This window comes from Aulostomus chinensis, chromosome 21 (assembly GCF_037954235.1).
Source record: "Aulostomus chinensis isolate RoL2024-O1b breed Wild chromosome 21, RoL_Achi_v1.0, whole genome shotgun sequence".
In the NCBI taxonomy this organism is placed as follows: Eukaryota; Metazoa; Chordata; class Actinopteri; order Syngnathiformes; family Aulostomidae; genus Aulostomus; species Aulostomus chinensis.
Window position 1 is genome coordinate 8,054,597 of NC_141340.1, and position 27,904 is coordinate 8,082,500.

Sequence of the window (27,904 nt, forward strand, 5' to 3'; positions counted from 1 at the left end):
TGTTCTAAAATACAAGAGCGGTGACTCTATGAAAAAATCTGTCGTATTTTTTTTTTTTTAAACTCACACTGATGTGCCAGCCGCCAAAACAAATAGAAATAAGAGGACGAAACGCGTGTTCACCCGTAAATGGTCCGGCTACTGTCATTACTGCTAGTTCCTGGACGAGCAAATTATTAAACCAACTTTCTTGAGACATGGAAGAGCTAACAACTCCTGTACGACAACAGCATAAATTCAATGTTGTCAGACTTAAGAAATATTTATTTGACAAGTCGCTTGTGTCAAATGATGGCAAGCTCACAGTTACACAATACAGGTAAGTTTATTTAACATAGAGCCGTCCTGTTTATATCATTTTCTCTGCCATAAACTACGTTATTTTGAGCACATTTATCTAACTGCTACCGCACCAATGGCTTCCTGTTGTTTGTAGTGCTGGTCAGTCCAACCCTACGTTCCTTATTCAGACACCTTCAAAAAGCTACGTCCTGAGGAAGAAACCCCCCGGTGAGCTGCTACCTGGGGCTCACAAGGTAAACTAATAGGAATAACTTGTGTATTGTCGTGTCTTAGTTCTGTTATTTCTCCAGCAGGGGGGGAACACATTTGGTACACATTCATATGTTATGCGTTAAGGAATTTCGTCTGTTGTCCTCTGTTTGAACTTTCATGGGCTTCACCCTCATAATTTGTCTGTTGCTGGCCTGACCCCAGGGCCTTGAGCTGGGTATGGGAGGGAACCTGCGGTGACTTTCATAATTCTGTCATCATCTTAAATTTGCTGCTGGAACGCTTTCTGATAGTGAAACTGATGCTTGCGGCGCCAGCGCTGTGTGCAGGCATAGCTGTGTTTAGACTGCATGAAGGTCACATCTGTGCAGGATGTTGTACTTTCGGTATTACTGGTAGAGCCTGACATTACTAGTATGTACACTTGTACTCAGAGGTCCTGGGGGAGCTGACTCAACCTCTCATCTCACAGCGGACCTTGTGCATCTGTGGTGGATGTCCAGTGAAGTGTCTGGCGTAGGCCGTCTCTGAGTCTCCAGCCTGTGTCTTGTACCTGACGAATTCCATTATTGCATTGCATTATTAGAAAAGTCCTGAATTTGAGAGAGTTCTCTCACAAAGACTATTTCTATAACAGAAGGGGCAGTTTGGCTCAACAGACACAAGCTAGTAGGTTGCTGGTTCAATCCCCGCTGCCCCTGGAGACAGTAGTAATGTCAACGAGATTAAAATCAAAGCCCTGAGTTCAAAGTGAGATCTCTTGAGATCAAAGTCAGAGATTAGTCAGGAAAGGTACTTTGTGACACTGAAGTAGTCAAAAAGGAGAACAGGTATGATTTGGACACTGTGTTACTAGAATATCTTAATGCATTAATTTGGGTCACTTTCTTTGTAGGTGGATAGAGAGTATCGGGTGCAGAGGGTCTTGTACTCTACTGGTTTCCCTGTCCCACAACCCCTCCTCCACTGCACCGACACTGAAGTCATTGGAACAGAGTTCTACCTGATGGACCATGTAGCGGTAGGTTTGCCATACCGGTCATTTCATGCATCAGATATATTCATCACCTGATCATTGCAGGATATGCTGATGTTAAAATCAAGACTCACCTGTGCAGGGACGTATATTCAGGGACCTCCGTCTCCCTGGAGCGAGTGCAGCAGAGAGAACAGCTCTATATGTGGCTGCTGTGGAGGTTTTGGCGAAGCTGCATTCACTGGATCTCACATCACTAAATCTCCAAGGCTACGGGAAAGGACCAGGCTACTGCCGAAGACAGGTGAGGGCAGACATGTCCTCCAAACTCTAATCTCCTTCTTCTAAAGTAGTAACATCTAGAAGTGTCTCCCCATCCATGCAGGTGTCCACCTGGACCAAACAGTATAGCGCAGCAGCTCACAGAGACATTCCAGCTATGAATCAACTTTCTGATTGGTTGATGAAGAATTTGCCTGCTGATGATAACGAGGTCACATTAGTTCACGGTGATTTCCGACTGGAAAACTTGATATTCCATCCAACAGAGGTAGAGCCTCTCAAACTGGTACCAAACTCAAAACACTTTTCCCAAAGAACTTAACGTGTGCTATTCTTTTTTAGGCACGTGTGTTAGCAGTGTTGGATTGGGAGCTGTCTACCACGGGACAGCCCCTGGCGGACTTTGCCTATTTCCTCATGCCTCACCACTTACCCACAAGCTTTACTGTCAGCACAATGGGCAGCGTAAGAGGAATAGAAGGTGAGGATTGCAATGAATTACAAGCCTGGAGATTAAATTCTAAGGTTGATATATTTTAGAGGTATATTTGTTCGTCTTTCACTGGGCAGGTATTCCAACTGTGGGTGACCTGATCTCCATTTACTGCCGGTGCCGGGGGATCCCACCTGCTTTGCCACAGTTGAATTTCTATCTGTCTCTCTCCATGTTCAAGATGGCAGGAATAGCTCAGGTTCGCCTGCTTTTCCACAAAATTTAACTGCAATTTTATGCTTATTAATGGCATTCATAGATTGTCAGTATTGGCTTGCTAAGAAAAGAAAAAAAAAAGCAGGTGTGAGTGCGGTGAACGCCAAGGCGCCTGATCCAATTCACTCATGCTTTGATATCAAGTCGATGCAGAAAGAAAAGGCTCAAGATTTTCCTTGTCGAAATGATTAAAATCAGATTTCTGTACATAAGGGAATGCATTGTTGAATTTGGTTCTAGTTGTGACAGTTGTGCACCGTGAAAAACTTCCAGATGACATCATCGAGTCCTGTGGTCCAACCACATTGTGTACTCGAGAGAATATTGTTTATGTGGGTTTTTTTTAAACAAGGTTTTTTTGGTTCGTTAGAAAATTGTAATTCTATGACGCAAGGCAGAGCGTCTGACTCCAGATGAAAGTTGGGCGTCTGATTCCTTGTGGATATGACATCATTTATGGAATCCAAATTTTAAGTGCACCACAGACTGACAGCACATCAGGAGGGTTTCTAATATATAAATATTCTGTTTATGTTCCTAAGATGAATTCCTTACTCTCATACTGACCCTTTATCTAACAGGGGATCCACGCTCGCCACCTGCTGGGTAATGCCAGCGCGCCCAACGCTGCTGAGTTCGGCCAGTGTGTGGAGCCCTTGGCTGAGTTTGCCTTGCAGCTTACACAGAGGTCAGTTGTTGTTCTGCTTAACCAAATACTGAGACCGACTAGAGTTATTGATGGGGGAAAAAAAGTTCAGTGAATTGCCGAAAAATCTGGAGTCACTGGGAGTATAAACTCAACAATAACAAGTGCTGCAATTTGTTTTATTTGTGCTTTACCACCAGTGAAAACCTTTTAAGTATTAAAATGTTATTATAACTTAATATCATTAAGGTAGTCTAAACAAGATATTAATCAAATATGGTCTTAATTCAGTGTTCCTTCTGGCCAGAAAATATCTTCCACCTGCTCTGTAAACTCAAGCCAGGAACATCCAAATTTGGCATCCAGCTGCTTCTGCTTCCCATCATCACATTGGACATTCGTTTCCATGAACTTGTCTCACATTTTTCTTGCCAGTTCTCTCGCTGCTTCACAAGAAAACCGACTTTTCCTTCAAACGCCCAAAGGTCAAGCTGTTCTCCAGCAGGTCAAAGACTTCATGAGACAATACGTGCTTCCTGCTCAGGAGGTTAGTTCAGAACGCTGCCTCGAACAAAGCACACACTCGGATGGACACATGAAAGGAGTTCATTAACACAAACAGGACTAATTTGCTGGGCGAGATAACAAGGAGCCTATTGACTCCATAAATAATACAACATGCTGACTCATCAAGTGTGATGCCAACATATGGCATGTTTGGGAGAAGAAAAGCATGTAAGCAACAGAGATTGCTCTTTGTTTCTCATGTACATGAACAGTCACTCATCATAAAGTTTCTACACCGATTTCCACTGAAAAACAAATACATATGCTCTCCAGGAAGTTACAGAGTACTACTCCAAACATGCCCAGGGTCCAGAGAGATGGAACACCCCCAAAATAATAGAAGATCTAAAGGTATGTGATATATTTACCCATCTCTTTATCCATATTTAGATAAGAAGCCTTCATTTATTTTTTTCAGCAAAGAGCCCAGCAGGTACTTGCATAAACATCACAACATACCAGAGAGAGCGAGAGAGAGAGAGAGAGAGAGAGAGAGCTGTCCCTCTTAGTCAGCCAGGCAGTACTATCCATTATGAAAACATCAAATAAACATGTACTTTTACATCTGCGCTCATTCGCTTGGCTCTGCTAGTGTCTCCTCTGTGAAAGGATTGTTCAGCATGTGTCTATTGAATATTGTGTTTCCAGGTAAGAGCCAGAGAAGCAGGGCTGTGGAACCTGTTCCTGCCTGCAGTCAGTGGTCTGTCTCAGTTAGACTACGCCTACATAGCAGAAGAAACCGGACGCTGCATCTTCGCCCCGGAAGTCTTTAACTGCCAGGCGCCTGGTAAACATCCTGCTGGGATCTCAGTTGTATAGATACACGGAGGGATGTACGATAATATCGGCGTGTCATTGGTCTTTGCAGATATTGGTCGTTTTTTTGAAAAACGTATCGGTGTATTTGAAAATATACAGCAAGTCAAGATTAGCTTCATGAAATCTGCAAATATCAACTATCAGCCAAATCGATCCCACTCACATGCCTTTTGCAGTATATACAGTAGTTTGAACTATTTCACTATCATGCATCTCTAGTTTAATTAATGGATTTTTAAAAGCGTGATTGACCAAGGATTTTTGGAATTGTCCTAATATACTAATGACCTTTTTTTTTTCATTTTAGCTCATTGTCAAAATAGTGTTTTGAGGTTAGATGAGGTCACCAGATACCTGAACCACCTCAACTGACTCCTCTCAACATGGAGGAGCAGCAGCTCTACTCTGAGTCCCTCCCAAATGGCTGAGCTTCTCCCCCTGTCTCCAAGGGAGAGCCCAGCCACCCTGCGGAGGAAACTCATTTTGCTGCTTGTATTCATGATCTTGTTCGGTCAGTCATTACCAGAGTTCATGACCATAGGTGAGGGTTGGAATGTAGATTAACCAGTAAATCAAGAGCTTTGCCTTTTGGCTGAGCTCTCCCTTTACCACAACTGATTGGTTTAGCACCCGCATCACTGCAGACACCGCCTCAATCCACCTATCAATCTCCCGCTCCATCTTACTTTAACGGCACCGCCCCCAATGTCCATGCAGTGTTGCAGAGACATGTCAACCAAGAAAGCCCATCCAGAGCCTTGAGATACCCAGGGCGGTATCTGTATGATCTGTTTCTTTAAAAAAAAACAACAACAACAACACCCAAATCCCTTGTAGCCGGATCCAACAAACACAGAGCTTCAGACAAGAGATTTGTGTTATCTGACTGTGCAGATACAGGAAACATGGAGGTGCTCCACATGTTTGGCAGTGAGGAGCAGAAGAGAGAATGGTTGGAGCCTCTGCTCAGAGGAGAGATCCGCTCTTGTTTCTGCATGACAGGTAATGTCCCACGTGCATAATCACAAGAGAGCCGAGCTTGACCTTAAAACTGTTTCAAAGATAACGAGAAAAAGACTTACGCGAGGCTGAAGTGACCAACAGTGAAAAAGACTGAACTGTTTTTCAGGACTATTCGAGATGAGTCTTAAAAATAGTTCTAGTACTTTCCTGCCAAAGGTTTAAGGACTACTCCTACAGTCATTTTAAAATGCCAACAACGATGAGTGTTTTCTCCCTATTTTTCCCCTTGGTTTTCCCACTGTTTGTTGTTGCTGTTGCCAGAGATGATGAGAGAGGGTGTGAAGCTGCATGTCCAGAGTAAACACAGATGGCAGTTATTAGCGGTTGTTTTTGGTCACCTTTTTATGCTTTACACCAGATGATGTGGAAAAGGAAGCTTCATCTTGTAGTGACAAACAGTTTCTACTCCTAAATCTGTTCAATTTCTTATGCGTTCTGATCAGATTAACTATCCTGCCTCTGGTTTGAGCTTTACTCCAGGCAACTGGAAAAGAAAAAGCTCATTTTTCAAGTCTATTTACATTTTGTTATTTTATATTTTTATTGTGAGAGTAAAGCTGACCTTTGGTTCCTTCACCAGAGCCTGATGTGGCCTCCAGCGATGCAACCAACATGGACTGCACTCTTCGCAGGGATGAAGACCACTTTGTCATCAACGGCAAGAAATGGTGGAGCAGTGGTATGTCCATCTCTACTTCTGTGAGTCATAGAAGAAGACGCAGTTGACCTGTTTCTACTTGCAAAAAAAAAACAAAACTTTTTTTTGTGAGACAAGCGCCCTAAACAAATTTGAAATGTTGTTGTTCATTATAAATTTTCCCCTTGAGCTGAATCTATAGATAATCAAGGGCTTTTACCCAAATTAATGATACATCGTTTAACAATTCTGAGGAATCTTGAATCCATTAAATTCCTGAAAGAGGAGCCTTGGTCTGATAGCTGGGTTAGGTCTGTAAAACATTACCAATTAAAACCTAAACACACAATCCCTGTGTGTCTATCAAGTGAACTGAGAAAGCAGAGAAATAAACAATAGGAGACTTTGTAAATCCTCCTGAAAGAATTCTGACGCGTGTTTATTCCCCCGATGTTTAAACTAATCAAGAGTCCTTTTCGAGTCAAGAGTTCTTCTGCTTCCACGTGTGGGCCAAATGTGAGCTACATACGACCCCTTAGCCCCGTCTCAATGTATTCCTAACCCCAACCCTAACATGAGCAACATACGACCACCGGGCCCCACCTCAATCTTGTCCTCAGGAGAAATTAAAAAAAAAAACAGCCTCCACAAATGAGCGGATCTTGCCAACGAATCTCTATGACTGACTTCTGTGCTGTTAATTAAAAACTCATACAAAAACGTAAGGAAATTCCCAGATTTAGTGAGCGACAGCCTATACTAAAATGTTAGGTATTTCATTGACTTTTATTGCTTAAAAATTTCCCCAACAAAACATTGTACGTAAAAACACTCTGGAGTCGTATCTGATAAGCTTTTCTGTAATCAAGTTAAATTATTTGTCTAAAATACCTCCATCTTCCTTTTTTGAAGTGCCGCAATTCACATACACACTCATTCCCTGTGGACAGACGTGTCCTCATAAGTCCCGATGTCATCTGAGGATTTGACCTACACCAGTGGTCTGTTCATTTTTTTTTTTTTTTTTTGCAGGGTTGTGTTTGTTTTCTTTTTCTAATTTTTTTTAATCAGCAGAATTCTTTACAGTTTACCACAAATGAGCAGAATCTCCTCTTTCAGACATGTCCTTGTGAATGGAGCCTGTTTGTTGACTAAGTCTAAGATGACTTTACTTCAAGTTTCCATCAGGGGAACAAATAGTTCTCGGGTTGTGGGAGTGTTGTTGTCAGAAAGATGACAGTAAGACAGTTCTTATGCCTCTGTAGGGAGCTGAGCTCTCCTTCTCTGCTTGATTCAGCTGTGCGAGCTCTGACTCATCTCAGCTCCTGGATACACCCCTCATCAAGGGTCTTTCCCCAAGCTGCTGCCCAGAAATTTTGTAGCTGCCATTGGATGCGTTACAGTTCAAGAAAAATTCCACCAGAACTTACAAGAAACAGGCCGTATCTTCATGGAAAAAAATATTTCCCTTAAGTAACATTCAAGACCTGTTGATGTAGTCGCACAGAAAGGTTCAGCAGACGGGAAGGAGGAAGTCATCAGTCCACTCCATGAGCACAGCACCGTGCTAAAATGATTCCCAGACCTGTAGTCGTAGCCATAGGCTTTTTAACTTTGCATACAAACTCACACAAACCATTTGCTGGTATTTGTGTGCTAGCGGTGGGAATCTGGTTACAGACCACACAATGTTAATTACAGTAACTGATATTAATTTGGATCAGATGATAATGACTGCGGTTTAACTGAGATCATAGAGGAGTGAAAGCGTCTGATGACATGCAACCTTATACTTGCTATTCAAAGTTGAAACTGAAAACTACATATCCGTCTCTTCAGTCAGACACACCTTGTGTTTTGTACAGAGTTCAGCTTCCACTAATCCGTAACTGTGGGAAGAGGTTGACTGATACTGTGGAAAGAAAGAATGGTAAACAGTTGGTTCATGTTATGTCTGCCAGCCCTTTAGAGCAATCTGTGTTGGATCTGATCTTCAAGGTTTGGCCAAATGAGGCAGACGCTTGTCACTGTCGCAGCAGCGCCACAATAAATCACCGTTGAACTGCTGTCCAGCAGTCTGAGCCAAGAATTATAAGTATAGTATTTAGTTTTCTTTTTTTGGTACTGAGAAATGTCAAAGAGGAACAGATTAAAGGGTTTCAGGAATTTAAATAAGCGTGTAAATCTGTAGCTATGGATGACTTCAAACCATCCGCTCTCAGAGGACGAGAAACACCGTCACAGAAACATGTCTCTGAATGGATTCAGTCTCTCCAGCTGTTTCCTCTCCTGTCGTTTGCTGGGCGTCTTCTGATTTGCTGCTCACCCACTGGGATGTAATGTAATGTAATGAAATGAAATGCAGATGATGTTATGTAAAGCAGGAGAGACTGTTGAGGTTTGCGCCGGATTTGTCGTGAGGAAACAGTGAAGTGTTTGTTTTAGCTGCAGCAGATGTTGGAAGAAGCATGGCAGTAATCAGTCTTTCTTTTATTTAAAAAAAAATACATAATTCATACAAAATACTGCATATAAACTTACTATACATAGAAATGTTACCTATGCATACATGGAGAGATTCTACTGGTGCTTACATTGATATGTTACCCTGATGTAGTGTTTCGATGATGCTGTAGAAGAGCACTTAATTTTCAAGAGTGCTGCAGTGATGACCCAATCCAGATGTTAGCATCGCCATGGTTTCCCTTGATGGTGGGATTTTTACATCGGATAATACACTACAATCTTCGCAAATACTTTTTTTTTTTTGGAAGCGTAAACACAATCGCTATAAGAACAAAGCTAACGTTGCGCTATGGATAAACTAGCTTCGTGCCTATTTGTTGTTTGACGTGGTCATGTTTATCCATTTTTAAAGCACACAAATGCTTTGAAAGTCATAAGTGCGGTATTTACAGATTTATTCCATACAAAATGGAAAAAATATCTTAAAACTAGTGTGAATAAGACTGTAATTGCAGCATGTAACTGTAAACCCATGGTAGGGAACCCGCCGTTCATGTGTACATTTTGAATTGTCTGCTCACTGCTCCGTAGAGGATGGGTTAATCCCAGAGGACAAATTTCACTCTACGATGTACGTGCGACAATAACAAGACTTCTTCATCTTCTTTCACGATGGTTTCACATAAACATATCAATGATGCTCGTGTGGTCAGCCCATTTTTTACGCCGTACAGTGTAACACAGACGCTCTAGAGCTGACTTAGACAATAGTGTTTCTGAGATTTCCTCAAAGACCCAATAAGATAAAACTGTTAGCATATATTAAAACTATTTCTGGCTGTAAAATTAGCTGATTAATGAGATTTCTGTTGGCGTTTACATCGTAAAGGAGCTGGTGTCTTGCTCTTCTGAACCGGACTGTGATTGTGTTTGATTGCGCGTGTTGAGGGCAATCTCTACTGCTGGCGCTTCACTGATGGCTCTGGGGTGTCTCCCAAAATGCTGTCCAAGGTGCTTGGCTGTTTTGAGGACGTGACCCCTGAAGGAGGAACCGATGAAGGCGTAGAGGACCGGATTAATGCAGGCGTGTGTCAGTGCCAGGCCCTCAGTCACTTGGAGAGCATGATCCAGGGCCTTGCTGGTTTCACAGTCGGTCACAAGCATGTAGATGATGTCCAGTGCTCTGCATAGCTTGACTATGTTGTAGGGCAGCTGGGTGAGCAGGAACACAGCAACCACAGCCAGTAGAACCCGCAACGCACGCCACTTCCGCACTCTTCGCACCCCTGCTGCCTGGCTTAGTGCCCGTCCTACCCAGGAATAACATACCACAATGACTAAGAAAGGCAACAAGAATCTGAGGGTCACTTCCAGAAGCTCCAGGGCAGCCTTCACAGGTCGGCCCATGCTGTGGGGGTAGATGGCTATGCAGGCAATCCTGTAGTGGGAGTGCTTCACTGTGGAGAACACGAGCTCAGGAAGGCCAAGAAAGCCTGCTATGGACCATAACAGCACACACACCAAGAGCCACCTTATCCTCAAATGGGGACTCCTCCCTGTCCTGCCTGTCGCACTTTGAACCACCGCCCTGTACCGATCCACACTGATGCACGCCAGCAGCAGCATGCCGCAGCTGAAGTTAGTGCTGTAGAGGAAGGAAGTGAGCTTGCAGGCTTCAGACCCTAACCTCCAACCATGCACTGCGTCAACCGCCCAGAACGGTAGAGTGAAGAGAAGCAGGAGGTCTGAAATGGCGAGGTTAAGGATACACACGTCTGTAAGGGTTCGCAGTCGTAACCGTGACACGTAGACCACCACGACCAAAGCATTCCCAGCCAGGCCCACCACCAGAGCCAGAGTGTAGATGACCGGTAGGAAGATGCTGGCGAACGAGCGCACTGTCTCTTTGTCACAGACGGTGTGTTCGTAACTGTAGTCGTAAGTGTCATTTAATCCAGAGTCCTCGTCATCGTAGTCATAATCCATGTTCTGCTGCACAGAAAAAGGGAGTACAGGTTAAATAGTCTCACACGTCCTGCTTTCTATTGCTCTTGTTGTATAGAACAGTAAGACAGCCACCCCCCCCCCCCCCCCTTCATGATGAGAATGTGCAGTTGTTCTAATGATTTAATGGTCATTTGTTCTCACTGAGTCCTACTGGGAGCTGTTCCTGATGTTTTACCAACCCTGTTTCATGAAAACGTGATGTATCAGGAGAATGAAGAGTATAAACACACAAGGCTCTTTTGATCAGAAACTGGAAAAAATGCTCTTTCTTTCTTCTGTGTGACAGGAATCTCTCCTGCATGGTTTCCCTAATGGTTTAAGTCCTGTCTGAGCTGTGTGTGTGTGTGTGTGTGTGTGTGTGTGTGTGTGTGTGTGGGCTAGAATACCACAACAGTGAGGGGGAAAACAGCTAGTTTGTTTTCCATTGTATACGGAGATCTGGCAGCCTCAAAGGGAAAGGATGATCTACACATCTCAGAGCTGGCAAACTGATATCTACGTTCAAGATTTTGAAGCTGCAACTTTTGAAACACACATTTTTCCTCCCTGTCTCGTGATGACAGATGGTATTTCTGTTAAAGGTCAAGAGCACTCGCAATATTAGGAGGGAGAGTTAAGCCTGGCATGCAACTTACAGACTTGGTTTCTGCTTAGATTTAAACCCAGGATGTGGCTTTGCTGGTTCGACCGGATGTCCCTTTGAAGTCTTACTTTCATCCTAACTCATTGGGGATTCGTGTGCCTGTAACCCCCCCCGCAGATGTTGGCTCCATGTGGAGAAGTGCTACTGCTGTTGCTGCTGTTCATGTACTGAGCCAGTGCACATTCCTGTCTTCGAACATTTTTGACAGTTATTTAGTTTTATATCACCTTCTAGTCCAGAGCAATTTCCCAACACTTGGAATTCAGGGCCGCCAACATCAGAACACGTTACGAGACAGATGGTAAAACTCCTCGATCATCATAAATGGACTACTGTGTGTCTCATAATTCCATAATTTAGCACTTACTTACATAAAAAAAATTGTTTACTATTTTGAAAAAGATTCCACTTTTTCTACAATGACATATTCAGATAGGATGAGAGGAGCGGGAGTAGCCAAAGCAGACGTTTATCTGAGTGAATAATAGGATGGAAATTTGGCCGCTGTTGGACACATCAAATGTCAGTAAACTTCTCTGGTTTGTTTTTACTTTGCATCAAAAATGAGCCAAAATAAATGAACCCGAGGAAGCATTAAGAGAGCATGATAAGCTTGTTTATCATCAGCGTGGTTATAAAGATATAAAAGTCGTACTTTGATTCTGACATCATCATTTGACCTCTGGAAAAACACAAGGTTCTGTTGTAGTGTAAGTAGTTTTCTGTTTTAAGGACAACACAGTAATCTGAAATAAATAAACAGTATTCTACATCGAACACTTTTGAAAGTACACAGAATGATAAGACAAACATTGGGATGTCTCCTGAATCTCAAGCTTTGTAGCTAACAATGTTAAATGAGTATTTTCTTACCTTCTTGGTTTAAGGAGAATAATTTAAATCCTTAACATCCACACTCACCTGCACACACACACACACACACACACACACACACATACACACACTTATACACAGTTGTTGTGTGTCCTGCAGAGAAAAGTTGTGAGAAGTGCAAGAATGAAGTGACGGAGCTCTCCGGGCTCAGCCCTCCCCTCCACCGCAATGAGTCCTGTGCTACGTGTGTGTGTGTGTGTGTGTGTGTGTGTGTGTGTGTGTGTGTGTGTGTGTGTGTGTGTGTGTGTGTGTGTGCACGCCTCCTTATATGTTTCAGATGAACAGAAAAACCTCTAATTAGGGCTTGAGCCCGGAGGTACTTCGGGGCGAAGACCCTATTATGTTTTTCCTTACTGTGTTCTTGCGCTGAGTGTAGTTTTAAGGGTGAGTGCCATGTTGGCTGCTTGTGGTTTATGTGTGCGTGAGGGAAAGAGAAAAGGTTCCACATGCTTCGTCATCTTGTTTGTGATGTTTGTTTGCCTCTTATGGTCTCCTGGAATGCAGCCATAATTGCTTTGTTATTGTGTGTCGTGTACACTGTCAACTAGAGAGAGCCCAACACTTGAGAACCCCTGCACTTCAGTTAGTTTAACTTGGAAAAAAAAACTATAAGTATGTAGTATATAAGTAAGTACTATGTTTGCCTTATTCATTTTTACACAAGTGAATTAACAGCGTCAACATAAAGAATAAGCAGTACGTTTTGGGATGAACGGCAACAACATGCAACTTAAAAAATTCAGTCAAACAAAAAGAAGGAGCTTCTGTCAATGTAGCCGCGCCCGCGCCAGAACAACCCTAATATTTAGATGCTGTGTTCCCAGGAACTCGAGTCAAACCCAGATCCAAAAAAAAAGAAGAAGTGGCGAGCACGACTCGTCATGGTGACTGCCAGCGTGCGCGTCCCCTGGAATCCTCTCAACAGACACTGACACTGTTACACTGTAGATTTATTTTCATTCCTGCAGCGATGGGAGCCTGTACGGGCTTGACTGTTGCATGACAGCAGGGTTCACCTCCTCCTGAGATCAGGGACCACGCCAGAACCCAAGCTGCCCTCAGGGCCAAACGGACTTTGTTGTTCGGGTGGTGTTGTATTCATTTTCGGTTAACCAAGCAGTGAGACTTCTTAGGAAACATCATGTGTTTCAAGGGCGACCCTCGGAATTACACGGCTGACGGCCGTTTGAGCTCTCTAGCGCCACCACTTGGTCAGATTTGGTGTTTTCATTCACAAATCGCATCAGTTTTTTTTTTAAATGAAAGGAGGAACCATTGATGACTTGGATCAAACCGAGTTCGACTGACTGCATTGGATCTAGTTGTGATTCCTCTACTTGGCCACTCCAGGCTCTCACTCTTACTCACTCACAAACACTTTTGACAGATTTGTCTGAGAGATGCGTAACCCAAAATCCATTGTCTAAGCAAACAGAGGGAAATGCTTTCCTTCTCTCAAGTGGCTGGAAAAACACTTTTCTCCTTGATGGCTTCCTGAAGTCTCACACTTGTGCATGCTTTGATCACGCTCAGTTCCAGTCCAAATACAATCGCTTAGTGACTGGAAAGACACCTGTTGGAGCGTGTGTCTGGAGATGTCTGGTGTCCACATGTCCTGACCGTAGGGGATGGTCTTACACCTGAACGGGATTATAAACAGGAAGTCAAACCATTGGTCTGAGCCCGAAGGAGAGGGGGATGTGTTTGGAAATTCTACAGTCAAGCTGTTTGGTTCATTATCACTCTGATTATGAAATATTTCTCAAAGTATGTCACCCCATGTTGTTTATGTGACATTTTACAGTGTTGAACTACACGATGGCGCCCTCTAGTGGCTGTTTTTCCTCCCCTCTCTGAGATAGAATCCAGCAAAGGAAATATAAATCAAGGTGTGGCGGTCTCTGCTGGCCACTTTCTTGCCATCGGTCTGTCACTGGTCCCTATTTTTCAGTCGTTCCCACAGCTGTGGAATGGTTAAGGACAGATTTCAACTGTGTAAAAGGTTCATGCGTCATTGTTTGAGGCCTCTCCCCAGACAGCAGTAAGGGACAAGAATGACTGCAGTATTTCCGTCTCGTCCCCTGCAGGTGCCGGCAACCCCAGATGTAAAGTGGCTATCGTGATGTGCAGGAGCAGTTCTCAGGATGTCGGCGTGAGGTTAGTGGTCATGTGGCGATGTAGATCTGAAAGTTGGTTTCCGGTTTTGGTGCGTGGGAACGTTGGCTAATGAAGACTTGAAGGTTTCGATGTCGTGATTTTACTTTCAGGTTTTAGTATGAGTTTGGTCTGGGGTTAAACTACATAAATTTGTTCTATATTTGTTTTTCTTTTCTTGTTTGGGTACATTTTCACGTTAGAGACTCCTCCTCCCTTTATCTTTATATTTTTTTAGAGACTGACTTTTACTTTTGGACTTGTATTTTTTACCTCCACCCCTCCCAAATTTGACATCAGATGAATTATTATTGGCTGTAAAATGTTGTCTTCATCTTCATCTACTGCTTGAGTGAAAATGTGGGAGGTTGAAATGAGTCAGTGTTGGTGATCCAGTCCCAAAACCACCACACCCAAAGGACAGCACACAAAACACCTCCAGAAAATCTGCAACATCCAAATTGCGAAATGTTAATTCATGATCAAGATTGTGAAGGGAAAGTTGGGAAGAGTCATGGGATTTCTCCAGAGCCTGGAGCACTTCGAAAAAAAAATACTGGTTAATCCTAATTTACTTGTTTTTTTTTTTAAACTTTGTATCAAACCGCATACCTTTAGTTGAATAAACTGAGGTTAAATTTGACAATGACAGTTATTTAATGCAATTACTTTGTAAACATGTTGGTAAAACTGTATGAAGCCTGCATTTTTTTGGGTTGTTTTTTTTTTTAAGGCACGGCCAACACAGCATGATCCTGGTGCCCTTGGACACGGCAGGTGTCAGACTGGTGCGACCCCTCACCGTGTTTGGACAGGACGGTAGGACGAACCTCGTCTTTATGCCTCTACATCACCTGCTGGTGGCCTCCTCTCGACACACCACTCCCCTGACCCTGACAAAGCTTCTCACTGTCTCTGCTCAGATTCCATCCACGGTGGACACTTTGAAGTGCACTTTGAAAACGTGCGAGTCCCCGCCTCCAACATTATTCTGGGTAAGAGACTAATATTAGATTATTTAAACACACAAGCAGTTCTAGATATGTGTTGTCTTCGTCTGTCCTGCTTATTCCAGGAGAGGGAAGAGGATTTGAGATCGCCCAGGGTCGTCTGGGGCCTGGCAGGCTTCACCATTGTATGAGGGCTGTTGGTCTGGCAGAGTTGGCGCTGGAGCTGCTCTGCCAGCGCGCCGCATCCAGGAGCACGTTTGGAAAGAAACTGTACCAACATGTAGGTGGACATCTAACCAGAGATTGTCTTATTCATTTCACTGCCATGCTGGTGACCTCTAGTGGACAGTTTCTTAGATGCAGTTTGAGTTAATCTGCTCTCCTGTGCGTAGGGGGTTGTAGCTCACTGGATAGCTGAGTGCCGTCTCATGATAGAACAAACACGCCTGCTGACTCTTTGTGCTGCACACGCTCTGGACACGCTGGGCAGCCGGGCTGCTCGGAAACAGGTGAAACTGTTGATCGTCGGTTTTCAACATGCTTTCCAAAGTCCGCAATACTACACGAAACTGTAAAGTATTAGTACAGCTACTTAAGAGACATTGAAAATGTAGGAATAGTTTTTGTATTTGCAAATTTGCGGAGCTCCTTCCTTTCCACAGCAGGATGACTTTTGTTTATTGTTCTGGTCCCTAGATCGCCATGATCAAGGTGGCGGCAGCCAGGATGGGGTGTAAGGTGGTGGACTGTGCTATCCAGGTGTACGGAGGAGCAGGTGTATCTGGAGACTTTCCCCTGGCACAGATGTGAGTAGCTTTTCAGCACAAATCAGAAGGAGCATTAAACCCATCCTCCGCTCGACGTCACATCCCCACATTCCCCTTCAGGTATTCATACGCGAGGACACTGCGCATCGCTGACGGCCCTGATGAGGTGCACCTCTCGTCCATCGCTCGTCTGGAACTGAGGGATCAGCTGAAAGCGGCTCAGGCCAAACTGTGATGCAGCAGGTTCACAGCTCCATGTACTTGATTGAATACTGATGCTAACACTAAAATAGGACTTCCCAGCTCATTAATATTGGCTGTCATGAAAGATGGAGATATTGATTTCAGTTTTGACACATTTAAATAATTTTGATACCTCAATGCAGATGTAAGCAATGTGAACAATAAAGTACTTTGATTTAGAATCCACTGTATATTTTTACTGCATCCCATTCAAGTTTTATAATGCAAAGATTGTCTTGATTAGAAATGACATTTTTATTAGGAATTATTTTTTTTGTAATGTGAACTACAAAAACAGAAAATGACAGCATGAATAGAAGACTATTGTCATCACACTGCGAGGGTGTGGTCTACGACATGGAGGAGTTCCACTAGGAAGTGGGTTGGGAATCAGGACACACAAGCACATTTTTGTACAATATAAAACAGCAACGGCTCCCATCCATTTTTACACCAGATGGAAACCCATGCAACACCTTCCACACATCATCCTCTATACATGAACGTCTGGCAGAGACCTTCAGCTGCCTAATCATCACTCTTTGAAACAATGCGGCGCAGAGAGGGTATGAATGTGGAGGGAGGGAGAGGTGGAGGGAGGGAGAGACAGAGGGGAAGGCTGGTTTCTTAGGGCTCAGGGACACGTGTGTCAGTGTTTACTCTTCTTTGATTTTTTGTGAGAGCGGTGAGGCGACCTTGATTTGGAGCGAGATTTCTTAGCAGATTTCTTAGGCGTCCTGGAACGTGACCTCCTGGATCGTTTGGGTGTACGAGGCGATGAAGGGGATCTGCGGGGAAGAAAAAGAAAAAAAAAAAAGATTTCAATGATGCCAGTGGCCTCACAATACTGGTGACAATTCTAACAAGCCGGTCTCGATACCTCTTGGAGGACTTTTTGTTGCTGGATCGGGGGGAATCTTTATGAGAGGAGCGGGATGATGCGTCTTTCGAGTACGAGCGGTCGGAACGTTCTGACCTTTCAGAACGTTCCGACCGAGGTGACGAGGAGCGGCCTCGTCTGCTGCTGCTGCGCGTCGGGCTGGGGGAGCCGCTGTGACGCCGCTTCCTATCAACCGCAGGGGACAAATATCTGTCAGATAGGAGATTAAACATGTTTATGAAAGAATTCTGGAAAAACACTGGAAGAAGTGCATGTCTGATAAACCTGATTCTCTCACCTGTCTTTTCTAGTTGGCGTGTCGTCCTTCTCTTTCTCCTTCTTCAAGTCTTTCAATCGTGCTTCAGCTTTCTCCTTGTCTTTCTTCTCCCTCTCTTTTTCCCTTTCAAGTTTCTCCTTCTCTTTTTCCTACAGGAGAAGAGCACAAGCAGCATTTATGCTGGTGTTGAAAACTGTCAGTGATACTGTCCGTACTGAAGTTCGATGCACTACCTTTTGTAGTAGTTTGTCTCTGTAGTGCTCCACCTGCTCCTGGATACTCTGCCCAGGTTTCTTGGGTCTTTTCCCTGATTCCAGCTCATCCTGGAACTTCATGACTTTGACCTGTGTGAAGGACACATTACAAGGCTGTTGTGGATGTCCTGAGGGTGTGAGGGTAATGTCAGTCTACTTGGCAACTATTCCTTACCTCAATCTCTCTTAGCTTGGTGCGTTTCTCCTCGTTCATTTCAGACAGCTTGGTCTTCATGTCCGTGTCATCTCTGATGGGGTTTGAATAACTTGGAGTATCTACCGAGCGTGGGCTCTTGTCATCGTCATCGCTGTCTTCCTCATACCTGCAGGGGTGGACACAATGAATTCAAAGTCCATCAAGGTGTTTGGGGTCACAGGACTGACGTGCACGCACATCTCCAAGGGACACAAACAAACTCACTTTTTAGTTTCCTCTGGCTGCTCAAATATCTCCCATTTGGAGGTCGTCACAGCTGAGGAAGGAAAAGAAGGAAGCAACTTAGACACTCGGGTCAGAACTCAAACATTTAAACTGAAGAATCGATGAAAGGTCTCACCTTGAGCCTGTAACTCCGCTTCATCCACTGCTTCCCATTTGGAGGGTGCTACCTTGAACGTTGCCTCTTTGGAGTGGTCAACTTTAAAAACAAAGGAAATGAAAATATTGCTTTAAGTTCAGCCACACAGGATGGGACTCTTCATCCCAATCATCTTATTCCAGCCTCTGTGGGACTCACGGGGTATTCCGTCGATGTCCTCCTCCACTGGCCTGATAGGAACACCATCGAGGTCATCCAGAGGAGCTCCATCGATCGGAGCGCCGTCAATTGTTCCAGCATCAATTGGGACCCCATCCACATCCTCCAGAGGAGTCCCATCCACGTACTCTCCTATAGGAGCCCCATCGATGTCCTCAGCTGGCTCAGGCTGGACACAACCGAGCAAGAACGTGAATTAAGAGCCCAGTTGCAGGATACGTCCATGTTTGTTAAAAGCCATCATTTACCTCAGGTACAATCCCAACAGGCTCTTTGTCTGCAGCCAGATTAACTAGACCCAGGAAGATGTTCTGCAGCTTGATCAGGAAGGGGTCTGGATATACAGCCCAGTCCTCCCATGCGCGAAAACACGACATCACACGTTGCTGTGCAAGAACAACAACAAAGACGCACTGTTATGTCACAAACAGACTGTGTCAATTATCCCTTGTCTTCAGTGTGGAGTGGACATTTGGTACCTTAAAGTTCTCACACTGCAGGTGACCTTGGATGGTTTTGTATGTAGCGTTGAGGTCCGAGAAAATCTGGCAGAGTTTTGTCTCAAAACTGTGAGAAAAGGCAAGGAGAGAAGTTGAATTCATGTAAAATAGTGTGATGGGAAACTTGCTCCTGTCCAAAAGTGCAGCTGAAACCACGTACTATTTTCTGTAGTAAGACGCATTGGCTACTTTGGCAGAGGAGTTGTACAGCACATCAGATACTAGATATAACCGAGCAATCTGAAATGGCAAACAAAGTGTTAGCAGAGGTAGCCACTGATTCATGAGCGATGAGTCTGTTTTAGGGTCTGCGTTGCCTTCTTAGGGAGAGGGGTCTTGAGGATGGAGAGGGACTCGGTGATACATTCCACAATCTCTTCAGCAGCTTCCGCATGACTGAGGCAAAACAACATGGCTTCGGCGATATCTCCCCTCCTGGGACTCAAGCCACGTAGCATCTCCTCCAGTTTGTCCCGCTCTCTGCACAGATGAAGACAAAAGACATTCAACAGCATTCAGAAAAGCAGAAAAATGGTTTGTCAAAGTGAATGTAAGCAAAAGAAGCCATACTCCTCTTTCAAGCAGCCTTTCTTGCTCGATTCTTCGTCTTCCTCCTCTTCCTCCCCGTCATCGTAAGGACCGTGAAGATAAGGATTTAGAGGAGGTGGACGCCACAGAGAGCCATTCTTAAACATTCTAAAGTCATCTGTTCGCCATTTGGCTGGTGCTTCACCCTGAGCAGGTCAAGATTTACAGTGAATGTCAAAACCTGCAGCTCAACAGTGAGAGTGAGAGAATTCTGCTGCTCTTCCTCACGGGCCACATTCCATTACAACTTTCCACAAACCTGCAGGATGGAGTACAGCTTCCACCGGTAGTACACATGTGCTGGGCTCTGGTTCTCAAAAAGAAACCTTGATAGAAAAAGAGGCAGACACCATCAAGACTCAGAACTACAGGAATGACAACAGTCATGCACTTAAGCTGGACCAGTGCACTGACCTGTACATGGGATTATTGATTTCTCTGTTCATGATCATGGCTTCAAACATTGGGCCTTCACGCACCACAAACTCGATCATTCGGTGGATGAGAGAGAGCAAATTCCTACAAGAAAAACACAGTTAAAGCAAACAGATTCAGAGGCCGGACACTCAGGCACGACACAGAGTTGAATTTATGCTTGGTGGTTTGACATTTTTGAACAGCTGCCTCTCTAAAGACAAAGCTACGCAACTGCAGCTGGCAGTGAGTGCACTGCCGTGGTTTTCCTCTCCATGATACACGAGGCACAGGAGGTCAGTGAAATCTCTCACAGCGGGCTGTACTATTACTTACATTGCTGAATGATATGCTGCAGCGAAGTGAAGGAAAAAGGTAACGCATAACATGAATAGAAAGGCAACAGTCAAAAAGGGTCATGTGACCAGGCATAAATTGAATGTAATATCTCTACGCCTCTGGGCCTATACAGAACTTTAAGGTATAGATGTTGCCAAAATCCGAACTCTTTAAATAAGTGATGATAGCAAAACAATTACACTACACAATCTAACAGTGTTTGCCTAAATTAACGGCACATTTGTTGTATTTAATGATTGTGTTGACTGCTGTGCATTGTTTTTATTCCATTGCACCGCCTAGACCCTTTCTTTAAAAGCTTCCTACAAGTTTTACAAAGTGGGAAACAAAGTGAATCTAAAAAAACGGTTTGGACACTCGGAGTGGGATATTGAGGAGCCACTGTATTGACACAAGCTTTTCAGCCGATGCAGTGTCTTATCAATGTCTCACTCCCAGTATAGGACTGTTGGCCTAAATATGCTGAACAGCTTACGTAGTGATGGTGTTGACTGAGTACAGTGAAAATCTCTAGAGTTCTTTTGTGTCTATCTCTGGGGGATACATGGTGCATACAGTTAGTCTAAAGTGGCCAATAAGACGAGAATGTCTTTCAGTCGACAACACAGATCACATTTACTTGTATTGGAGCCGATCGTACCAATGGCGGGGTACAATTCTGTATACTTTCCCAATCCATCCCATGATGCTTTTCAGGTCCCTCGCTGCTGCAGACAGTTCAACTTGTGCTGCTCACCAAGGCCAATGTCAAAGGTCATAGATAGACTAATAGTGGCATGTTTGGATTTTGTTGGCAGGGGCCAGATTTACTGAGCGCCCGATAGGAGTGACAGAGGCCAAGGGGGAAGACGGTGCGAGTGAGCAATGGTCAGAGCGCAGGCGTTCACAACTACACATCTAGAATCAGCAGACTACGTTTGTGGCACAATTATATGTTGATGTATGGAGTGGAACTGCGATGGCCTTACGTACTGATCTTTGGCTCTAAACATCACATTAATTAGGCTCTATGCTAATGTGTGGCTACTTATATAAAAGCAAATATGAGTGATGGTGGAATGTGAAAAGGCGAGGAACAAAAACAAACTTGTCAGTCAGTATCTCTCTACAGATTAATATGAAGATTCTGCCTCAACCATTGCTCACCTGTACTGACCAGCCCCCTGTAGCATGCAGTGATCAACAGATCAAACTTTTTAGCTTCATTATGGGATGTTTTTTTGTTCTAAGTTTGTACACCAATTTAAAAAAAGAAAAAGCATGTACCTTTCTGTTGGGATAACCACTTTGACTATGGCTTGCGACAGAGTCTGTATATGAAGTCACATCAGATAATAAACATAGAATGTGAGTATTGTTAAAAGGCAACAGGTGAAAATATAAAAATGCATTAAAAGTGCAAAGAGACAACAACTTTCCTTTACTGCTGTCAGTTTTTACTTAAAAGGCCAAACACCCCTGACGCTCTCTATATAAACACTCTAACAATCATTATTATGCCAGCTCATTGACATTCAGAGCAAATCTACATTAATAATACAAAAATAATAAGTTACAGAAGCAAAGTTTAAGCCTTTACTGAGCGCTCGTGATAAAAGCTAACATCTTACCAGCAGATATAACAAAACAGTGGCATAACCCATGAGACAAAAACAAAACAAAAAAAGCTGACATTGTGAATTACCTTCTCAAACTCCTCTTTGTTTTTAGGTGGAGGAAGAAGAGGAGCATTAGGGTTCTTTAGCCTCTCCCGGGGCTGTGCGTTGAAGGGAAGGCCAGAGGGAGGTGGTGGGAGTGTGTGCTCCATCATGGAAGGAGGGATGTAGATGGGGTGGGGTGGAATGGGCACACCTTTGCCCCATCCTAATTTCATCTCAAAGTTCATTATCATCTTTCCTGTAATGGAAGGAAGGAAGACGCTTTTTTTTTAAATGTGTAAAAAAGTTAACTTTTTCAAAATCCAATCACAACAGCACCAACAAACATGTTACAAAACCAGTTCAGCTTTGAAACCTCATAAAAACCCAATGATCAATAACATTCAGTCCAATACAGTCTTGATACGGTGGTAATTAAATATTCCACAACACATTATTTGGTCATTTAACACACACGTGGACTACTGTTGCATTAATTCATCATCATCTGCTTGTCTCAAATAGTTCTACGATTTGGCTTATTGAGGGTGTATGAAAAGAATCAGTGGTACCGTTTAGGTTTTTGAGAGCTCGCTCAGCATCCCTCCTGTTCATGAAAGCCACAAAGCCACAGTTCCTCTCCCGTGCCCTCTCCTCATCTGTCCTCGGCCACATGATCTTCACACTGGCCAGTGGGCCGTATCGCCCAAATTCTTGACACAGCATCTCCTCATTCATCTTCGAGGGAAAGACACACATTAAGAAACTGACCACTGCAAAGACAAGTATCGGGTAAAATGAATTTGTACTGAATTTCGACATCACCAGGAAGGCTCTGAGCCAAGAAGTAGAATCAAATTGAACTATGAATTATACAGCAAAGCCGCCAGAAAGTGCTTCTACAACTGGAGTATGTCAGAAGAGGAATTCACCTGTGGATTGATGTTTCCTAGATACAAGTTGGTAGTGGATGGATCTCCAACATCATGGGAACCAGGCGCACAATCATCCAAAACTGCAGAGACACAAAACAGAGGGGAATTTCCTACGGCTGTCAGAGAGGACAACATATTCTCTTGGCAAGATGAGGATATTCACAGCCACTGTATTAAGTCAAAATTACCACTGGACGGACGGTTTCTTCGTGAAGAACCATCCGCTAAAAGAAGCAGAAAAGCAGTATAAATTATGTTTCAGGGCAAAAGTGGAAATTAAGGATGGGGAGTGGCGAAAGGGGAGCAGGATGGGGCCATTTCAGGCTGCGTTAGAGAATAAAATATAGTCAAGCAGCTTCATGACACTTACAAGAACGTCTTCCATCCATGCCTGTGAGAGGCTCAAAACGACTGACACGCCCCTTCATCTTGTGTCTTTCATCGCGTTCCTCTTGTATTCTGCAGACGAAAAGCGACAGTAAAAATGTACTCTTCCAAGGAACATGCAGTTTCCAGGAAAAAGACTGCAAGTGTTGAAACTTACTGTTTAAGTTCTTCTTTGAAGAGCTCCAAGTTGCTCTTCTTCTTTTCCTTTTCATTGCTCTTCTTCACAGGCTGAAAGAGACATGCGGAGATGTCATCCGCACAATAAAAACAAAGCATTGCGGGCTACAACAGCACACTACTTATAGACCATGACAGTACTTACGTGTCTTTTGTCTAGTGCTAAAAACTGAGGGGGGGTTTCCAAAGGCAAGAAACTTTTTGTTTGGGTCTCAAAACGTGACTTGGGCTTGTACAGCTTTCCTTTCTTTTCATCAGCAGCTGCTTCCTCTGAACGGAGAGAGAGAATAAGGATGGTGTGAGTTCAGAGAGGCCTGCATTCGTGTTCCCATATCTGACATCAGAGGATGATAATGTGAACAAAGTTTGTGCAATCAATCTATAGGTTAAAAACAAAGTGCCAGACCATAACTAGAAAAAATGTTACCTTTAGTTGCATTTGCAATACCTCCTCGGACAAAGGCCTTAATTTTGCCCTCCCCTCCTCCTTCAAAAGCAGCAAGAAACTCCTCATAAATCTCAGCTGCCGCCTTTTCATCCTCCTAAAGACAAGAATAATGGCACATTCTTCATTTAGAACTAAGGTTTTTACAAAATCCAACACTGCACAACGGATTGTATTATAATATTTACAAGCAATGCCTGTCACACTTACTTTTTTCTTAATTTCATCTTGTTCCTTCTTGCTTAAGGTTCTTTTCGCCACTGCCATTTTCCCAATGCTGAATGACTTCAGTTTGCTCTCCAGCAGCGCCTGCAGATGTAAACAAAGCAATGGACTTCAAAAGGTAGGTAGGTTGGTAGGTGCATATAACGCAAGAATGGCATCACTGAAGCTTCAAAGTGAACAACTGTTCTTGTCAGAGGAGTAACAGGAATAGCAGCAAATGGGCGTGAAGCAACTGCGCGAATCCCTGCACAGCATACAGAAGGTTGAGCATTGAGTGTACTGTGTGACAATTGCCGAGTTAACTGCTCATTTTCATATTTATCGTGACTCCCCTCATTAGTAAGCAGAGGCCTGCTGGTATTTCCTATCGCGCCACCGACAGACGACGGTGGAATACCAGTTGCTAACGTTAGCGTCAACAACGTTAACGCTTAGATATTGACAGGCCCAAACGCCCCCACATGCTTAATATAAACAAAACGCATATTAATATCCCATACACATTGCAAAATTGGCTAGCTATTGCTGTATCTTCTCACTAGCTAGCTGAATATGTACGCATTTGGATCACTAGCGTTATTTATGGGTCCTTGTTGTGCTGCTAGCTTAGCTTAGCTAAATTGTTAGTGTGGCCGGAGAACCGAAACGTTAGCATTAGCTCATTTGTAGTTAGCTAACACCATTAAGTGAGGTTATACTCGTAACTTTACAAACACTTACATTCTATTTGTAATTAAGAAGCAATCATATTAATATCATTTGCATTACAACACGCAGTTCCGAGCTTATGCAGGTAGAATGAGTAAATTCACCTTAGCGCTAGCTTTTTGAGAGCCAGGCGTTCGATCCGCCATCTTTATGGAACTCAAGTAAAGTCGATCACCGAGTTGAACATAGCGGCAAACGCGAAACCTTGAATCACACAATCGATCATCGAATCAACGATGGCTTCGGTCATCCTCTATCCGTTCGTGACTTTATTTAAGCTTTTAACGATATCTGCTGTTCTAATACGTCTACGATAACCATAATCAATATTCTTTCGTTATATTCATCACGGAGATAAAGAAAATATGACAAATGTTCAACACATTTTCTTGCTTTTACCCTGTTTATCCAGGAGATGGCGCTCTCATTCTCTATCGCTGTCTGTCATATCAGGATTAATAATTCAATTACTTTACTTGAGTATTTTATTCTGACTCACCATCCATAGTTTACGACCGTTTCCTCAAACATCTGTTTTGGATAACATTTTAGTTTACGTCACATTTGAGTTGTTAAATCGAACTTGGCAAGTTATCACATCCACATACAGCAGATATGCCGTGGAAAACATCATCTCGAGTCATGTTTACTCATGAGCCCTCCTTTCAGGTGACTGGAGAGACCTCATACCCTTCCAGTGCGTATTTAGTCTTTTTTTCTCTCCCTTTTTTATTGGGGGGGGGGGGGGGGGCACCAGACTGTGCTCCGTCCCTCCTACCGCGCAGCAGAACAAACGTTATATTCATCTGCTCCAGCTTGCAGTCGCCTGAACTCCCTGCAGGAACTCCTGGGTACTTTTCCCCTCACCGTTACAGCTGCTCGTGGACACAATGCCATTCATGCCACGGGGCCAAAACAGGCAAGGCGCCTGCTCCGTCGAGCCAATAATGTGGAGAACATGGAGCATTTTTTGCGCGTGGAGTCTACTTTTCCTGACAGAGATCTGTGCACAGACTCAGCGGAGGTACTTTAACTTTTTTTATTTTTTTATTTTTATTTTTTTCAAAAATGAGAATGAGTGTGTAAAGTGTTGAGATTCCAGCGGGGGAAAACAGGAGGAATATTCTGCAAAAATCTGAGACTGTTTACAGTCCGAGTTTATGTCGCATCAATAGGGAGGAATTAAAACAAAAAAAATGCAGTCTGCTTAAAGGTTTTTGTCAAATGTTTCATTTTACATTATTTATATATCTGGTAACAAAAAAAACATTACCACCCTTCCTAGACCAACCTTCACGTGTGGAGGAAACATCACCGCGGAGTCTGGAGTTATCGGGAGCCAGGGGTACCCAGGAGTTTACCCTCCAAATACTAAATGTGTGTGGAGAATCACAGTGAGTGCTACGAAAGATTTGCCTAATTTAATTACCTAGAAGTCCTAATCATACTCACCATTTTAATCATGAAATATATAGCCACATATAGCCTCATTCTAACTCCTAAATTACTGTTAAAATACCAGCTCTGTTAATGTACTGTAGTTGCTGGTGACTGGCTTTATCACATACCTGCATGTAAATGTCAAACTGTAAAAGGTTGCATTCACTGCCTCCACTTGGTTATTTGAATTTGACCTCAAACGCCCTCTCTGAATCCCCACCCAGGTTCCTGAGGGAAAGGTAGTGGTCCTTTCATTCCGTTTTATTGATCTAGAGAGCGACAACCTGTGCCGCTATGACTATGTGGATGTCTACAGCGGCCATGTCAACGGTCAAAGACTTGGTCGCTTCTGTGGTACGTTCAAGCCAGGAGCCCTAGTTTCCACGGGCAACAAGATGCTCCTGCAGATGGTCTCTGATGCCAACACAGCTGGAAGTGGATTCTTGTCTGTTTTCTCTGCTGCCCACCCACATGAGAGAGGTAGGCACACATGGGGAGAAGCCTGGAGAATGAGCTTGGCAGCCCCGCATGTGGCTACTGTGGTTGCACGGGTAGCAGCTGGGAAAAATATATCTCTATCGAGTCCTGTCATACAGAGGAGGAGGGTTTGTTATTCATGACTTCACCCCATAAAGGAGGAGAGGATATGGGAGTTTACCTGGTGGGCAGTGGGCCCTTGAGGAGCAAACTACAAATCTGCAGCACATGGTAGCTGCAGTGATGCAGAAAGATTAAATGGAAAGTAGATTTAATAATAAATATCGTGAATCACATCCCAAAAAATCTGCATAATACGCAGTGCTCACTGCTCTACCAGTCATTTAGACTTAATCTTTATTTGTCATCGTCAGAAACAATGAAAAAGCAGTTTTAGCAGCTCTCAGGCAGTAAAGAAGACAAGTAAAACATTCACAAGCAAACAAGGGTTGGTCAGATTTGTTTCATCACGTGTGTTTTACACACCTGCGATGCACCGCCACGTAAGCTGCCAGTCAGTGATACAATTTTGAACCTCAAACACGCGTAGCATCACCCACTCATCAGCACAAAACCATAGCCATCCCCCGAATCTCATAAAGTTCCACCGTAAAAGTGACTGCAAAATAGGCAAAAAAACAAACAAACAAAACAGTAACAACCTAAATGTTACTTTACAGAACACGCATGTATATGTTGAAGGCGGCAGCGCACAGTTAGGTTCACTCAGGTGTTTTCGGGTCAGAATTTGCCACAGAGCGTCTAAACTAGTCAGCTCAATCCAGCCGTCATCCAATCACCAACGCTTCATCCGACTCCATGTCGCATCATCACTGATATCCAACCCTTGGCTGAGGAACCTGCCTCAACATGAGATGTAGACGCTGATTGATTGATGAGAAATGATTGATGAGAAATAATGTGATTCCTACTTCCCCCCCAACACCGATAACATCTGAGGAATGCAGACGTACAAAAGGGACGAAAGGTCTTCTTTCTCTCTTTTTGTAGCAGCCAATGACCTTACCTTTCCCGATACAAAGCTGAGGGTTTAAGGTTGCAGACGAACATCCCAACACTTTTGTCAGTACGATGTGGAATTTCTCATCGACGTTTTTGTGTGGAGCACTCCAGTAGAAGGCAGGT

General features: G+C 43.7%; 4 protein-coding genes across 8 annotated transcripts in view; 2 read left to right on the forward strand and 2 right to left on the reverse strand.

Moving 5' to 3' along the window:
• The first annotated feature begins 85 nt into the window (after positions 1-85).
• acad11 (acyl-CoA dehydrogenase family, member 11) lies at positions 86-16,457 on the forward strand. The gene is made up of 20 exons (XM_086192088.1): positions 86-319; positions 437-536; positions 1,409-1,534; positions 1,632-1,793; positions 1,875-2,039; positions 2,114-2,252; positions 2,342-2,463; positions 3,062-3,168; positions 3,562-3,673; positions 3,967-4,044; positions 4,342-4,480; positions 5,407-5,514; positions 6,116-6,214; positions 14,270-14,339; positions 15,070-15,155; positions 15,260-15,331; positions 15,412-15,566; positions 15,679-15,795; positions 15,983-16,092; positions 16,174-16,457. Exons 1-20 carry the CDS (start codon positions 198-200, stop codon positions 16,286-16,288), a joined length of 2,304 nt encoding a protein of 767 aa, XP_086048214.1. The 5' UTR covers positions 86-197; the 3' UTR covers positions 16,289-16,457.
• ackr4b (atypical chemokine receptor 4b) lies at positions 8,648-12,355 on the reverse strand. 2 transcript variants are annotated; one of them, XM_086191107.1, is made up of 2 exons: positions 12,162-12,355; positions 8,648-10,627 (listed from the first exon to the last, which is right to left on the reverse strand). In XM_086191107.1, exon 2 carries the CDS (start codon positions 10,622-10,624, stop codon positions 9,515-9,517), a length of 1,110 nt encoding a protein of 369 aa, XP_086047233.1. In that variant the 5' UTR covers positions 10,625-10,627; positions 12,162-12,355; the 3' UTR covers positions 8,648-9,514. The 2 variants fall into 2 exon arrangements, with proteins under 2 accessions (XP_086047233.1, XP_086047232.1); XM_086191106.1 differs by having other exon boundaries at positions 8,648-10,630.
• Positions 16,458-16,519: 62 nt separating the features above from the next.
• Positions 16,520-25,063, reverse strand: u2surp (U2 snRNP-associated SURP domain containing). 4 transcript variants are annotated; one of them, XM_086192084.1, is made up of 26 exons: positions 24,946-25,063; positions 24,119-24,217; positions 23,891-24,005; positions 23,609-23,733; positions 23,444-23,514; positions 23,270-23,358; positions 23,088-23,123; positions 22,897-22,979; positions 22,537-22,702; positions 22,012-22,223; positions 21,594-21,637; positions 19,968-20,072; positions 19,813-19,879; positions 19,536-19,699; positions 19,283-19,445; positions 19,126-19,205; positions 18,945-19,032; positions 18,714-18,851; positions 18,445-18,634; positions 18,265-18,345; positions 18,129-18,180; positions 17,883-18,030; positions 17,687-17,797; positions 17,475-17,602; positions 17,177-17,362; positions 16,520-17,084 (listed from the first exon to the last, which is right to left on the reverse strand). In XM_086192084.1, the coding sequence occupies exons 1-26, from the start codon at positions 24,985-24,987 to the stop codon at positions 16,946-16,948; spliced, it is 2,922 nt and encodes a 973-aa protein (XP_086048210.1). In that variant the 5' UTR covers positions 24,988-25,063; the 3' UTR covers positions 16,520-16,945. The 4 variants fall into 4 exon arrangements, with proteins under 4 accessions (XP_086048210.1, XP_086048209.1, XP_086048213.1 ...); XM_086192083.1 differs by having other exon boundaries at positions 17,177-17,386; positions 24,946-25,062; XM_086192087.1 differs by lacking the exon at positions 24,946-25,063 and adding an exon at positions 24,854-24,872 and having other exon boundaries at positions 17,177-17,386.
• pcolce2b (procollagen C-endopeptidase enhancer 2b) overlaps positions 24,331-27,904 on the forward strand; it is a 10,785-nt gene continuing 7,211 nt past the window's right edge. The window contains exons 1-4 of the mRNA XM_086192089.1: positions 24,331-24,395; positions 25,657-25,865; positions 26,127-26,235; positions 26,506-26,761. Of these exons, the coding sequence (XP_086048215.1) occupies positions 25,732-25,865; positions 26,127-26,235; positions 26,506-26,761 (499 nt within the window). The 5' untranslated portion in view covers positions 24,331-24,395; positions 25,657-25,731. The remainder of the gene's footprint in view (positions 24,396-25,656; positions 25,866-26,126; positions 26,236-26,505; positions 26,762-27,904) is intronic.